The following is a 16,421-nucleotide window of genomic DNA, read 5'->3' on the forward strand; positions in this document are numbered from 1 at the left end:
TCTTGACCTGCATTTTAGAAGCTCAGAACCACAGCCCAGACAACACCACTCAGGCTAAGCTATCTGCCACTGTCTTGACAGATTTCCAAAGAGATGTGAAATATCTGCCTTTCTCAAGTGACTTACACGACGCGCAGACAGAACGCTCTGCAGACATCCCGGAAAAAACACCGTTTCTCTCTGGGTACAGCTCACCCAGGCAGGAGATGGCAGGAGATAATTTATTATGCTCTATGGAGGTAACACTTGGCACAACAGCTCCAGGTACCACCTCATCACAGCACAGCGTTGAGGAAAGGACACTTCAACTACCAACTCCGCTAACCAGACGCCTTTAATGAGGAGCAAGTAATGAGATTTCTTAGTGAGTGGTTCATTCAAAGGGCATGCAGTGACACCAAGAACCAGGAAAAAATCCCCATTAAGATCTCTGTGGAAGTCAAGGGCAGGTAGGAGGGCTGGTGTTCTCTGAGATAAGATGAGTATCTTTTGCCTTACACAGCAATCGATTGATTTTAGGGGTCAACTGCCAGACCTCACCAGACTGCTCTTGCAGAATGACGGTGGTTTTAGGGCAAAAGCCTGCACCAGGCACCACTGTTAAATTCAGCCCTGCTCCTACAGCCACAGGGCTGGTAACTGTGACCGGGAGGTGAAGAAACCTTGATACCCACTCTTCTGTGTGAGCCATTCAGTTTAAGAGCTGCTGTTCAAGAAGCATGTCACCAAGACGAAAGGTGACCACATTTCTTAAGTGTAATTTGTTTTCTTAAAGAGTCTTCCAGAGGCAGCAAGGATCCCACCTACTCTCCTCTCTACACAGAGCCCTACTGACCAAGTGCCTTCTTGAGGTGTGCCTAATTGCGTATCAGACCCTCTTGCAGCCTTTCTGTCCCAGATCCATGCCTGGTATGGCAGGGCTGAGCTTCATGTGCCTCGAAGGACATTCTCCAGTTGGGACAGGCAAGTCCCAGCTCATGGCTGTGTCAACAGCGAATCTGGTGTCAAGAGCAACTTCCAGCCCACAGCAAAAATAGACATACCGACTCCTCAGATTTCAACACAAAATATTGGCCCTTGTGACCTCTCTGTGCCACGTGAAAGAGACTGGAAACCCAAGCCCACCTTGGATGGGACGGCATTTCTTGTTTGACTTCTCATCAAAAGCAAGGAAGCCCTTCCGTACTTCCAAAAGACATCTGAACCTTAACTGTACTGCCGTGCAAGCAAGAAAAGATGGGAACCTTGTGATTCGAGAGGGTCTACTGCTGAGAAACTACATTTGGGCACTCTCCACACGGTGAATGACGGAGTCCTTCCCTGACAAGACAGCCATGCACAGCACCTGTCCTCCAGTGTGCAAAGGGACGATGCTGACTGCCCATCCTCCTCTTCCAGCTGCAGGACGGCTCACGGGCAACCAGCTCAGCTGAAGTCCCCAGACCTGGCTCCCGTTGTCGGATGCAGAGCCCGGCTCGCCAAAGGATGCTGCAGCCGGTCCAGGCATGCCTCAATTCGCTCAGTGTGAGGCTGGGGAGAAACGACCCTCTGACAGCTGCCAAATGCAGCCGCCTGCAGCTGATGGGGGATAATGAAGAAGCAGCTACTTCTAAGAAGTGCCTTTCTGTCACCCATACCTCCGAACAGCCGGTTTCCTCTGACCACGGGGTCGTAGAGAACAGAGATCCCGTAACACAGATCTTTCAACACTGTTAACTGATCCGACCTCATCCAAATGTCACGGTTGCTGTCAATACAAAACGGTTCCTTTCCACTTCATCCATGGGGCATCCATTAGGTTCAAACACAAAGGCAGCACAGAGCCTACAACAAGAGCCTCATTAACTGACTGTACAACCGGATTTGTTTTGGAGCACGGTGCTGTCCCCCGCGCCGCAAGGCACAGCTCTCGCTGGGGGAAAAAAATGAATCAAATTAAAAAAATATCTTGCATACCTTAATATTGTAAGCAGTTCTTCCATCAGACTTAAACCAACAGCATTACCAGATGTAAAAGGGAAAAAACCCCAGGAAGTCTCCCAAACCAACAGACCAAATGAAAAAAGAAAAGGATGAAGGAGGTTTCAAATCCGCCCTGGAAAGAATGTGTGTCGCAGCTTTAACCTGCTGTAGGGAGGGGGGAGGAAGGAAACAGGATGGCAGAGACCAGAAATCAGATTTATTAGGGCCAACCAGGTAGATAAAAGATAGATGGTCACCAAGCGATGATGGCTACTTTGGAAGCAGCTAACTTCTGAAAATGTCTAGTCAGCTTTAGGATTTCATACACATGAAATTAGTGTCCACATAAGAGTACTCTCCTGAAAGGACAGGATTTAATGCAGCAGAGATAATTATCTAGATCCTTCTTTATCCCATTAGTGGTTTTCATTCGCATCCTGGAACACCATAAGCGGATTGTTCAAGAATTATTTGCCATCCGCTGTTTCAATCCAGATTGGAATTATCTTTATACCTCAGTACAAAGAAAAGAGATTACATGCCGGCCAGGGCTTGCTGCAATGCCCTCTTTTCTGAGGCCCCTTTTATCATTTTTGTTCTGCAAGGTGATGAAAAGAATCAGAAAACAATTGTCACGGACATGATTTTGCCCTCTCCTCCTCTTCCTTCCCCCACGCGTGCGTTCGGGAGGAGGAGGAGATGCTCTTCCCACCGCATCCCCTGCAGGAGATGCACCGCTGCACCTGCACAGAGATGAAGCTCAACGAGACTTAGTCATCAAATTACCCAGGACAGGATCCAAAAACGCTCCCGGCTTCCTTTTGCGCCACAATCCACTGATAAAAAGAACGAGGATGAAACTGTTCAAACCAATTAAACAAATCACTCGATGCAAGAGAAAGAAGTGGGATTCCCGGCACTGGAGATCCCAGGGGCGCAAGCTAAACGTCGCGTGTCGTGCTCTCTAGTAATAGATGCCACTCCGCAAGCTCCGATGGAGATACGGCCAACATCATTCAAACCGCCAACACAATCCCTTGCTTCAAGGCCTGAAACAACAAGACGACAAAATTCCCCTCCCAGCCGCTCTAGCCGCCTGCCAGGTTTTGCATTAACGGAAGAATTACATCTCCTTCCAGGTATGGCGGGGACACAGCTCGCCTCCCCATGGGCATCCACGAGTCTGCCCAGCAGTGAGGCAAGATGCCTGGACGACACAAAAACTATCCCTCCTCCTCCTCACAGAAACCTAAGGAGGTCGGTATTCCGACCTGATGTGAATAGGAATGCATTTATTTTTTAACAAAGCGTGCTTTACGGCTGTGTGATGAGATCCGTAGGAGAGTTATCTTTATAAACAAGTTATTAAAAGGGGGAGGAGGGGCACAATAATAGCAGGTGCCAATTACTCAGCTCCCAGCAGAGACTTTCCAATTTCTCACCTTCCCCCAAAGCAAGATGTGCCGCTGTACGGCAGCACATTTCCTTGCGGGTGTAACACCCTTTCAGAGTTTTGCTTCTCTCTCACAAAGCAAAGCCGCGTCGCCGCCATGCCACCACTGGCGCGGGGCCTCCCATCTCCCCACCAGCCCTGCGCCAGAACCGAGACCACTACGGCATGAAATTAATTTGGAAAGAATGAAACAGCAGAAAGTAAATAAAATTATCTTTTTATTTGACTCCAGAATCTGGCCACTCCTCCCGCCAACAGAAACAGCAAATTTGTGAGCTAATTGCGACTGCCAGGTTTGCATCTCTGCAAATATCTGCTTAATTTCAGCAACAAAACGCCAGTAATGATTTTGTTATTTTAAGACGGCGGCATAGTTTCAGACAGTACATGTCCACATTGCAACTGGAGCCGTCAGAGAGATCCCATCCTTTGAGGCAAGCACATGAAGGTAATGATTAATATTACAAAAGTAACCCGAGCCTTTAAAATCATTATTTCCAAAATCAGCAAATAATTACCAAGGCCTTCAGCAATCAATACCCAAGATAAATAGACAATTAAACTGCAAAAGAAACAGAAGAAAGTAGTTAATATTTGCCAAACACAAGCCAAATACACTTTTTCATGGTAACCAAATACTTCCAGTAAATAGATATTTTAGCTCACTGGACAGGCACTTTCAGAAAGTAATAAATTAATCTAATAAAACAGACAGACAGGGTGGAACCAGACGTTAACGAAACACAAACTGATCTTTACGGAGCCAACCCACAATCCACGTCCCAATTATGCTCATCCAGCATTCTGGGTACTTACCTCCCCCACCCAGGTCAGCTCTTTAGCTCCGGGAAAATACATGTTTCACGCAGCTTCACTGGCACGACAAAGCAGAGAATTTCAGCCATCCGATGACGAAGTTTGAGCTCGGCTAGAATTTGCATTTCCATTTTTTTTTCTAAATACCCTTCGCTCCTCAAAGTCAGCAAATTAATCTGCTTTCAAACACGATTCTTGCTTTGCCTTCTCTGTAGTTTAAGCTCCGTCTGTGGGGTGCGGGATGAGCTCCCGCCGCCCGGCAGCACCCGCCGCCCACGCGCTATGCCCATGAGAGCGTCCCCACCACACGTCCCCACCCTGGAACCGGGAGGGCTCGTCCCAGGGGGCTGCACCCTGCCTCACCATCACTCCTGGGACCCGGAGGGACTCGGAGCATCCCCCGACACCCGGTGGAAAGACCAGCGCCACCTCCTCCTCAGACAGCCCAACGTTTACCAGCTTCTACCCAAAATCAGTGCTTGGAGTCAATGAAGCCACACTATCAGGTGAGCACCTGGTAAAGTTCCTCAAATGGCGGATCACTTGAACCGGACAAGATTAAGAGAGGGAGAGATGTGGGAAGATGTCCATCCTGGTCATTTGCTGCAACATCAAAGGAAGAAGGAAGGGAGGAATCCGAGGGAAAAGGAAGACAAAGAGAAAAGATATCAAAGCCAGCTCTGGAGAGAGCGCAATGAGAGATGGCACGAAAAAGGAATAGTTAAAACATGAAAAGCAAGATCAAATAAAAGCAAAAGATCACAGTCTGGGCACAGAGAGAAGGGAGGGGAGACTATCACACGGCTTTCGCCAGCATTGTCTGAATAATTCATTTGACAGGCACTTGTCAGTGGCAGTGGTTGGGTCTGAGAGTGTCCAACACTGTGCAGGTCCAGCCCTCCACCAGGCAACCCGTACGGTCAGATACTGTTCTTGCTCTTCACATCCAGCATGGGGACATGCCACGGGGACGCCACACAGCAGCACTGCTCCCCTGAGTGCCCGCCTTTTGGGGAGGAATACAGCAATTTACTCCTCACTCAGAAAACTTCTCCAGCTTCTTCTGTACAAAGTTCTTGGTACTTGGCAGGGTTAATGTTGCTACTATGCTTTCACTAGAGCAAACATGCAGTGCTGTTACACGTATCTTAAGTAGCTCGTATCTCAGTATTGGAAGCATTTCTTTGATTATGTACAGGAGCTTTTGAGGGCTACACAACTGTTTTGGTACCGCAGGCCTCCTATCCAAGCCATGGAACTCCTCGGAGCAGTGACAATACATAGAGGATTTATTGCCGTGTATGTACAAGTAGCAAGTGACAAAAAAGGGTCTCCAGGTTAAACCTTGTTTCCAGAAAGCTCTCACCATCACTGGGAGAGAAGAAAAACCTATGTGCTCTAAGGCAGTCCTGAAAATGTGATCAAGATGGTCTAAAAACTCATTGAGGAATAGGTGTGGACCAGGCAGCAGCACTGACACAAACCAACATCGAGCTCTTCCCCCGGTTCAGCACCCATCCCTCTGCCAACAAGTCCTAAACCACCAGTTGGCGGTGGTTAGTTACAATTATAGTTACCAGTAAAAGGAGGTTACAACTCAACAAAACTCATAACAAAAATAAAAGACAGGTGGAGATTATTTTTTGCAGAGAAGCTTCTTTAAAGCCTGACGATTTACATTTTAATGCTACTGCTGCCCACTTCAATATAAGCAGAGGCGAAAACATCTTGCACAAATGTGTCCAGTCACTTCAAAATACAGATTAACCTTTAGGTAAGTATTTGTCCTGTATGTAGCACAAGAGGGCAGGAATGTTGAAATATTGGGGGAGTCACTCCAAGGCAGGGGCTGGCAGGAGGGAAGATGGAGTTATGGAAGCGCCTCTGTGCATCAGAGATGTGTCCATGCTAATGCACAGATCCTGGAGACTCGAATGTGACTTGATACCGGGACAAAAACCAGATGGAGAAGCGGCCCGTGCCACAATTAAAGCAGAAAGAGATGATTTAAAACAGAAATCTGCCCCTCCCAGATTTTCTTGCTCCGCAAGAGAAACCTGACGTGAGCTCAAAAACAAACCCAAGAAGGGCATCGCCGAATAAAAAAAACCCTACACTTCAATTCAAATTAAAAAGGCAGAAAAAAATGCATTTCCCTTCATCAAAGACAACAATCCTGTCCCCGAACCAGGAAGCTATTAAGCAGATACTTGATCAGCAGTCCCCGAAAAGCCTCTCCTAACAGCATTAACCTGCCAGCCCCTGCTGAAGCCCTTCGTGTATTTTAATAGTTTCCATAATCCTTTAACTTGACCGGTGACTTCTGCTGCCGCAGCAGCCCTCTCCACCCACAAAGCCTCACCAACCTCTTGGGCTTCATCTCGTGAAAAAAACAAAATGTCTACATCAGAATTGGCACAATAAAGACAGGGAAAATCTTCATGAGAAACGTAAAGCTTCATCTCCAAATCCTTTTAGGCAGGTGGCTCGGCCCCACCTCCGCAAAGGTTTCCTGCAACGTAGCCTCAAGTAGGCTCCAACCTCGAATTTCACTTCACTTTTTTCCACCAGTGAAAATCAGGGGGGACACGTCCCATCCCACCTCACGCTGGAAGCCCTGAGCACACCCCAAGAGAAGATTTTCTTCTCCATCCTCACCCCACGAACCCCACCATCCTGCATCCATGGTGCAGCCTCCCGACCAGCACCTTCCCACGGGCAAGCGCCGGGTGGCTGCGGATCCCCGTGCCGAGCCAGGCACCCCGGCACAGATATTTGTTCCGTGTTTCTTTACACCTTGAACTGAGAAATCAGTTTTCGGGGACTGGTTTGGGTTTCGTGAAGAGGAAGAACCGGGGATAACCCGAGCCTGCCTGCAGTAGCCTGCCAGCAGCCTTGCCCAATCTATCACTAAAGCAATTTCTCCATCACTTAGCAGGCTTCAAAGCTTTCTGGAGATGACCAGCAGCTTCACTTAAACTAGCCGGCTATAGATGCAGTTTACATTAAACACTAAGTGAATAATCAATGAACATTCAGGATATAAGCACAAATCAATGGTTTGTTTTAGATGAATCAAAGGGAATCGCGAATGAGAAAGGTTTTGTTCAGTTACCGAAGTAAACCAAGAGAAGCACTCGGTGTAACTGGGGGGGTGTGTTAACCTGCCCTGCCTGCTCCTCTCCTACGCACTGACGCAGTCCCCGCTGTCACAGAAGCGCGGCTGTGTCCTCCAACCCCCTGTGACAAGAGATGTCACTGTCCCCAGAGAGCAGATGGGAACTGAGGCGTGAAATCAGCCGACTGACTTTCCCAAGACTGGGAGGGATACGACATAGCAGGGACCCAAATCCAAGTCTCCAACGCCAGGGAACACTGTCTGCGTTAGGAGAAAGCCCTCTTCCGCTTCCAGGAACTTCAACTCCATCACACAACTGCTGCTCTGACCATCGGAGCAGCAATGGGACACGGGCAAGTGCACGTGCAGCGCAGGTCAGGAGCCCGGCTTAAAGACCTAACAAAAACCGCAAAGAAAGAAAAACAGAAATACAGGTGACTCCAGACAATGAAAGATTTATTTTGATGAATGCGTACTGACAGACTGCATGGTGTCCCTCGCTCTTGGGATGAATTTGGTCAAATCATATGCAGGACAATTTTGCAAATGTTGCTGCATTCCAGCCACCAGTTACACACAATGTCTGCTGAGCTCCACAGGGGCAAAGCAAAGGCTCTCAGAAATGCTCCTGCACATCTCTTTATTCGCCATGCATTTTAATGACAGACTGCTGAACTCTACGGTTCCTCAACCGGGTCCTCACCTGCACCTCCTCAGCCATCAGAAGCTCACGCTGGGTCTGCTGCCAGGGCCTCTCCTCCTGGTAAATGCTTCCACGGGTTGCACTGAAACCAGCCCAGCTCCGACCAGGGCTTTCTCTCGCACCCGTCCGGCTGCAGCCTGTGCCCGAGACCTCAAAGACACTGCACAAACCTGAAGCCAAGCTGGTGGGGGTAACAGAAACGAAAAAGCAGCGGGAACCCCCGCGTGCCGCAAGATACGGCTCATATTTAGCAGTATCGCAGGCTTTGACTCCGCAGCTTCTCCAGCGGATTAGCGTTCACGGCTTTTACGCGTTATATAAGAAGACTTTGTAAACACGCTCAGAGGAACGTCCCTCCGGGACGCAGTCTGCTTCCCACAAAGGACACCCCGAGCGAGCGGAGCATCCCGCTGCGCGAGGCACCGAACAAGCAGTATTTCTTTAGGGAGATGCTGCCTGAGCCTAACGGCTGCAACGGGCACTGGAGCAACGTCCACGCTGCAGCCGGTGCCCCGCGATCACCAACACCCCAGCACCCCGCTCCCCACCACCTTCGCAAGTCAAAGGAGAGACCCCGTGCTCAGACCCGCACCGAGACACCCACCCGGGACGCCAGCGGCAAGTCCTTCAAGGAGCTGTGCGCATCTGTTCTGAAGCGCTTTCACAACGCCCGCGGGAAGAGCAGGTCCCTCGGGATGAGCATCCAAAATACCGCAAAATCAAAACTGATGCTAGGGGTGTGAAGCCACTAGGCAAAGAGCAACCCCGCTTCGCAGGCAAGTCTACAGGTACGGACGTGCCCAGAGTTGAGGTTTTACAATGGAAACCCGGAGCTGGCTGGCACTGGGTAACGAGAAATCATTAAAATTTGAGGGGGGGGGGGGGAACCTGCCAGGGGAAGCCTGCACAGGCAGCGTGGGTATAGAGCCCACCCTGAGCTACGCAGCCATACCCTGGAGGTACAACCTCAGAACGTGTCATTTCCAAGAGGGAGCATGTCAGGAGTCTCCTACAAGGTTCACACAAGGTTTAGAATTTCCCATTCAATAAAAAAAAAAACAACATACACCTAAAAAAACAAATATCCTGCAGCATACCTGGAAGAAGTTAGATTTAGATATTTGGAAGAAATTTTTCCCTTTGAGGGTGGCAAGCCCCTGGTGCAGGTTGCCCAGAGAAGCTGTGGATGCCCCACCCCTGGAGGTGTTCAAGACCAGGTTGGACGGGGCTTTGAGCAACCCGGGCTGGTGGGAGGTGTCCCTGCCCAAGGCAGGGGGGTGGAACGAGATGATCTTCAAGGTCCCTTCCAACCTAAACCATTCTATGATTCTATGATTTAAGGCTCTTGGGTAGGCTGCAAGGGGCAAAGAGAAGGGCTGGAAAGATAGTGCCTAGCTGGTTGGTCAGTCAAGAGTAGAAGAAACATTATGGATGAGAACTGAACAGTTTTCATCATTGGAAAGAAAAAAAAGCCCAACATCTTGTAGGTTAAACTTTTTCACCCTCATCCCATCTGCACTTGTTTCTTATCTAAAGTCATGAAAGCTTCTCGGTTTTACTGAGCCCTCAGTAAAACTCCCCCTGCCATCCCCACGTCGGGCACGCTACTGCCCACGCCGGCCCATGCCTCTCCGAAGGCTTGATCCTCCGACTGCAGGTCGCCCTCCACAGTTAAACCCTGCAGGCCAACCTCCTGACAGCAGGTTACAGAAGAGCTTCTTCCAAGGCAGCTGTTGGGTTTTGAAAGTTAAACTGTACTTAAACCTAAAATCAGGAAAGAGAGAATATTAAACATTGGCCAAGACACCCACCACCATGATGCACAGCACGTGGTCTACCTCCGAACCACCCCGTGATGCTGGACACGGGCCGCCTGGGTGACTGGTTGTGCTATTTGAGGCTGCCCTTCTCTTCCTACTCCAGCAGACTATTTCAAACCTCGTTTATAATTGGGAAGAGGCAGCATCTGTTTTTGCAGACCACGAGGTCAAAACTTCACTAATAACCACAGCATGGCAAGGCACCATTAGCAGGTAAACAAACCCTGCACCCGTCACAGAAAAGCAGCTCTAGAGCTGGTTTGACCTGGTTTATTTTCTTTAGACTAATTGCTTTGTCCTCCCAACACAGAGAGGGAAGACAAGCAGGCTCTGTGATGCTTTACATGTGTTTTAATATCTTTTTATTCCCTATTGGAGGCAAGGTGGACACCTTGCCAGCCTTCCCCACAATGCAATGATACGAAGAGCTCAGGATCACTGGGAATTCTCTCCAGTCACTCACGGGGGCCAGTTGATGTTACAGAGGACTGGCAAATGTGAAGCCTGTCTTTGAAAAATAAGGGGATGGGGATAAGGACGATGCAGGAAATTACAGAATAATCACCTTAACTTCCGCTGAAGTGCTCAGAAGACGAGAACTTGAGCAAGAGCTAATCTCTGATTATCAAGAACAAATCACATCAAATCTATCGTAGTTCTTTCTGCAACAGGGTGCCAGGACTTGTAGGAAGGGGAGAAGAAACAAAGATTTCAGAGAGACCTCTGATAGTGCCTCCCGGGACATCCCCATGACCCAGCTAGGGACGCAGGGGCTGGACTGAGCCACCTGAAGGTGGGTGCACCGCTGCTGAGAAGACCACCAGTGATCTGGTCATTGCTCTTTGAGCACAGACTGGGAGGACCTTACTGAAGCGGGTTCAAGGAGAAACCATCCCATATCTGATACCACTCGGTGTTTTCACCCACAACTCAGCCGATGGCAGAGAAAACACGCTGATTGCCTTGGAAGGCTACACCAAGCTGAGGGGGACTGCAAGCACGCGGGAGGACAGGATCAGAATTCAAAACAACACTGACACTTTAGAAGAAGCAGTCTGGAAAAAAAAAAAAAAAAGGACGCCGTTCAACAAGGACAAGCGTGAGGTAATGCGATTTGGTAAGAATAATTAACCAGGCAAACACAAGATGAGGAATGAAAAACAGAAGTTCTGGAGAAGAATGGCTGAAGGGCCAATGGGATAAAAAAAAAATTTAAACACAAGTCATCTGTGGCAACAGCAGAAAGCAAACACACTGGGATGTATAGACAGGATCATGGTAGGTAAAAGACCTGAAGCAATCCCTTTTTCTTCTGAGCAAAACTAAGGCAGCAACTTCAGTCCTGTATTGCAGGTTAAGCATCTCTCTTCATGAAGGATGGTGGTCCAGAAGAGAATAACAAGAACAACTGCGGATCAAGAATACATAGCTAAAAAGAATGATGAAAGGAAGGAGTATGGTTAAATCTATATTAGCAGGGACTAAGGGGAGACACGATAGCAACTTCCAACTATCTAAGAGGCTCCTGCAAAGAATGAAGGAGGGAACTTTTCTGCCTGTGACCAATAAATGGAAAAAAGAAATCATGAAACCAAACTGAAGGGAAAGACATTTCTGTTCAGATCCTAAGAAAAATCTAATGGCAGAGCTGCTAAATGTCAAACAGATTGTCCGGGGACCTTAGGCATCTCTGTCATCGGAGGTTTTCAAGAATTAATATGATAAATATCTGTCAGGAAGGGGCTGGTTATCATCGATCCCGCACAGGGGCAGGAGATGGACTGAATGACCTCTCAAGGTCTTCTCCAGCTCTGTACTGAATAACAGCCTGATACGTAAATGACCATAATAGCCGGAAACCTGCTGTGCTGACACAGCCCGACCCGCGTTATTTGTGACCTGTTGTAGTGATCCCTGTTTGCAAGCGACAATCTGTTGCTGTCAGAGGAAAACACATATCCCAGGGAGTGTCCTGCCAAGGAGGACAGGGACAGCGGTACCCAAGGTTATTATTCTGGCACTTGAATGAGCAGTGCGGAAAACCTACTTGTTAAAAAAATACAAGTGAGTCAAAGGATGACACAGTCCGGACAGCACAGACTACACAGCGGGGTTGGCCACCCTTCTTCAGCAAGCAGGAGTGACTGCTCGCAGCCCGTGCAGCTCCGCAGGCTGGTTTCACTTCATTTATGGGAGGGAGCTACGAGCAAAGCGACTGCTCAGCGGTAACCACAAGAAAGCAGCTCTCAGAGCTCCTCTGCCCCTGCACAACTCACCACGGTCTAGCATTTCTGGCTGAAAGCGCGTACACCACCACCTGGGTGCGCAAACATTTCGTCCAGTTGAAAACCTCACCAGCAGAAACTAACCGATCCACCAGCGGTACCCCTGCGCTACAAACGCCCGGCACCCAAACCTCTGCGGGGAGGCAGCTCTGGTGGGATTTAAACCCCATTAGCAGCACAACAGGAGAGTCCTTCAGCTGACGAACGAGGCAGAGGAGTCCAAGCAGCCGCCCGTCAGACACCTGCAGCTGCCAGGAGAAGATGGCACATCCCAGGAGCTCCTGCCCTGCTGCCAGGGAAGGGGATGGGCTGGATGGGAACCTACATGGGCTAATGTCATCCTGCCCATAAAAGCCAAAAAGTCTTCCCCCAGCGCTGCCCCAGCCCTGACGCCGGTCTCGCACCACGCACAAGCTGCACCTTGTGATTGTGCATGGTGTGCCGCGGGACTGCAAAGCCATCAAGTCACGTCTTACGCTCAGCAAAAGCTGCTTCTCACCTGTAGTGGGAAAAGATGCTTCTACAGCAAGTGGGAAGAGAGGGTCAAGAGCTGGATGGCCGGACCGCCCGCCTCTATCGACCCCTAAAACTGCAGGAACTGGAAGAGCTGAGTGACTAGCACGGGCGTGAGACCTTGCACAACCACACACGAGGCAGATACACAATTCAGAAGCAACTACCAGAATTGTCCTCCAGGCCAGGATAAATCTGATGCGCTGCTTTCGTGAGTGACAGGATAGGGGAAAAGCAACTATTACGCTGTCAGGAAAAACCAGTGGTGAGCATCTCTGCGACACCTCTGCGGGATTCCCCGCAGCTTCGACGGGACGGGCCCCTGCACCCCTGCGTTGCAGCCGCCTACTCGCTGCAAAACCAGTGCCGATGTTTCAGCGCTGACGCTGGCAGCCCTCGCACCCGTCCCCCGTGCACTTAAGTTATGGGACACGGCATCGAGCTGCAAGAGCCGTGTGCTGTGTGGGGAAGTCGGAGCTGCTCAGATCCCCCCTCACCTCCAGTTTGCCCAGAGACACCCCAGCATCCGAGGGCTCCCCGCAATCGATGGCATCACCACCTCCCCACGAGGATTCCCACCACCCGCGAAGGTTTTCGCCATAAACGCAGGGGTGCAAAGGAGCGCATCACCCAAGCGAAGCCCAACGCGCCCCGACCCGGCAGACAGCCCGCCGGTCACCCCCCAGCCCCCCCATCCTCCGTGGGCGGCCCGGGGACGAGCAGGGACCCCCGGCCCTGTCACCACCCGCCCTGCTGGGCACGGGCACGCCCGCACCGGGGGTCCCACGGGTCCCGGTCCCGCGGGGGCTGGGGGGGACAGGATCCCGCAGGGTCCGCATCGCCTCGCATCCCCGGGGTCCAGCCGGGCCCGGCTCCCGGAGCCCCGCCAGCTCCCGCGCTGGGGCCGCGGCCCGGGGCTCCCCCGGGGGAGGCGGCCGAGCCCCCTTACCTTTGTGCCCGCCGAAGGCGCCGTACCAGGAGAGAGAGAGCAGGGCGCACAGGCAGCCGAGCAGCAGGGTGAGCGCCGTGCCGCTGCGGAGCCTCATCGCCTCCTGGCCGGCGGGGGCGGCCGCATGTCCCGGGCGCGGCGCGGCCTCGGCGGCCCCGGGGGCCCCGGCGAGCGGAGCGGAGCGGAGCGGGGCGCGCTGCCCGCCCGCCCGCATGCAGCGCCCGCGCCGGGCCGGGCCGCGCCGCGCCGGGCGGGCGGGCGGGGCGGGGCGGGGCGGGGCTCGGGGGGGCGGGGCCGGGGGGCGGGGCCGAGGGGCGGGGCGGCAGCGGGCGGAGGGCGCCCCCGTGCGGGGGACTGCGGGGCTGCTGCGGGGAGCGGGGCGGGGCGGGGGGAAGGGGGACTCTGTGGGTGTGTGTGTACGCGTGTGTGTACACATATGCGTGTATGTGTGTACGTGTGTGTGTACACGTGTTTCTATGTGTACGTGTGTATGTGTGTGTGTACGTGTGTGTACACGTGTATGCATGTGTATGTGGGTGTACGTGTGTGTACGTGTATGTACATATGTATGCATGTATATGTATATGTATATGTATATGTATATGTATATGTATATGTATATGTATATGTATGTGTATGTGTATGTGTGTGTGTACACCTCTGTGTGTGTTTGTGTGTATGTGTGTGCATACATGCGTGTGCATACATGCGTGTGTGTATGTATGTGTGTGTACGTGTGTGTGTGTGCGTGCATGTGTGCGCACGTGTGTGTATGTGTGTCTGTATGTGTGTGTATGTTTGTGTGCATGTGTGTGTGCATGTGCGCACAGTTGCACATTCGTGGGTCACATATATAAATGCACACACCTATATACTTGGTTTATTCATACAGATGTATGCATGCATACCTGTGCACATGTGTACGTCCATACAAATATACATATCTACCTATGGGTGACTGCGTGGGTCTATGCGTGTGTGTGCGCGTGTGCCTGGGTCCCTGTGTCCATGCGTGTGCGTGCACATGTGTTCTGGCCTCAGCACCTCTACCCATGCACGGGGGAGCGTGCATCGCTGCATGGAGCATACACCCACAGACCCGCGTGTTCCCATCTCCACGCACCGGGCCGGGTGGACGCGTCTCCCAACACCCGGGGTGCACACGGGTGCCTATGGATGGAGCTGTGTCAGCCCCTGTGCATGGGGTGCCCCTACATATGGGGGGGTGCACAGCTCTGGGGGGTGTGCAGGACGAGGTGGGGGGCAGCAGTCCCCGCAGACGCGCGGTGCGCACTCACTGCCATTCCCGCAGAAATGTTTCAACCTGGTTAAGGGAACAGCATCTCATGTTTCTTGAGGGAAAATCGATGCCAGATGAATATCGCAAATGGGAGCTGCCGCCCAGAAGGACGTCGTCGCTCTTCCAAAGGACGCGGCGTTCGGCGGTTATGGCCTCCAGCTGCTTGCCCAGATGAAGGATAGAAGAAATCAGGTTTTAAAATTATTTTGCTTGTGTTTTCTTCTCTTAATGTATCTGGCTTTATTTTTTTTTTATTCTTTTTGTTTTTTATTAATTTTTATATATTAAAGGAGGAGCTGTACAGTGCGGTCAGGTGCAAAATGCGGTGTTTCCGTGCCTCCGTCACCTGAACGTGCTTCTGCTCTTGCCTGTGAGGTCAAACAGGAGGCGGCAGCTCGTGTGCCCTGTACACGAGGACATAATTCCTCTGGCTATAAAGGTGTCATCTTTCATTCCCTGGACCTCTTTTAGTACGTAAATATTTCTCAGACATGTAAATATAGTAGGACTGGCTTCCAGCGATCAAAGTCTGCTCTTTAAAATGTTTGGCTCAATTAGGGAGTAATGTAAAGCGGAGCGCGTGCCTGTGCCAGAGGCAGGAGCGGTGACACAGGCGCTCAGAGCCGGACCAGGCAGGGATGCGCTGGGAGCCAGCCGGGATGCACTGGGAACCAGCAGGGATGCACTGGGAACCAGCAGGGATGCACTGGGAACCAGCCGGGCTCCACAGGCACGGCCCCTCCAGGCACCGCTGCAGCTGACATAGGAATCCTCCCAAAACGGGAAAATCTGGCAAAAGCGTCCTCAGGCCTCCGCTCTGTTTCCTTCTGGAAAGGCGAGGGGTGAAGGAGCTCAGGACCCAGGAGGGGTGGGTGCGGGGTGGGGGCTGCCTCGGGGCGCTCCGGGCAATACGCGTGCCTCATTGAAAGCTGTACACGTGTATGAGGAAAAGCACGGGTCGCCCGTTTCCGCAGGAGATGGTCCTGTCCCTACCTGCAGCCTTGGACACTTCTCTAGTTCCTAAAAAAACCCACATTTTTCAAATTTTGAAATGGCCTCTCCCGGTGATTAGAAAACTCAGGAAGGACATCGGCAGAGGGAGCCCTTTGGATGGCACCGAAAGTTTCTGCCTCCGCTGCCAGAAGCTGGAGAGCACCAGCACAGACCGTTGCTCGCACCGGGCACATCCCTGAGTAGGGAAATGCACTGAACACCGCTCTCAGGAATATTGAAAAAAAAAAATAAACAAAGAGGGAGGTTGCATCTGTGTGTCCTCACCTGGATTTTGCAGGGCACTGCCCAAGCCACCGCCACCTGCAGAAGCCGAGCCAGCAGCACGTCCCCCGTCTCGGAGCAGTTCAGCCGCTGTGCGCTTGGTCGGCTGCTGGGAGAGCAGCCACGTCCTCAGGCTCAGAGCCCCAACCCGGCACACCTGCCCGTAACTCGCTCCTCGGCTGCAGGTAAAGCCTCAACCACGCCAGCGAGAGCATTTTCACCTTCAG

The 16,421-nt window shown here is 51.6% G+C and overlaps 1 protein-coding gene across 1 annotated transcript in view; it reads right to left on the reverse strand.

The window, feature by feature from the left end:
- Positions 1-13,757, reverse strand: part of MGAT4B (alpha-1,3-mannosyl-glycoprotein 4-beta-N-acetylglucosaminyltransferase B) — a 54,169-nt gene extending 40,412 nt beyond the window's left edge. Inside the window, exon 1 of the mRNA XM_082489801.1 lies at positions 13,620-13,757. Within this exon, the coding sequence (XP_082345927.1) occupies positions 13,620-13,716 (97 nt within the window). The 5' untranslated portion in view covers positions 13,717-13,757. The remainder of the gene's footprint in view (positions 1-13,619) is intronic.
- Positions 13,758-16,421: the final 2,664 nt, after the last annotated feature.

The sequence above is a fragment of the Vanellus vanellus genome (assembly GCF_965231255.1).
Source record: "Vanellus vanellus genome assembly, chromosome: 13".
NCBI lineage: Eukaryota > Metazoa > Chordata > Aves > Charadriiformes > Charadriidae > Vanellus > Vanellus vanellus.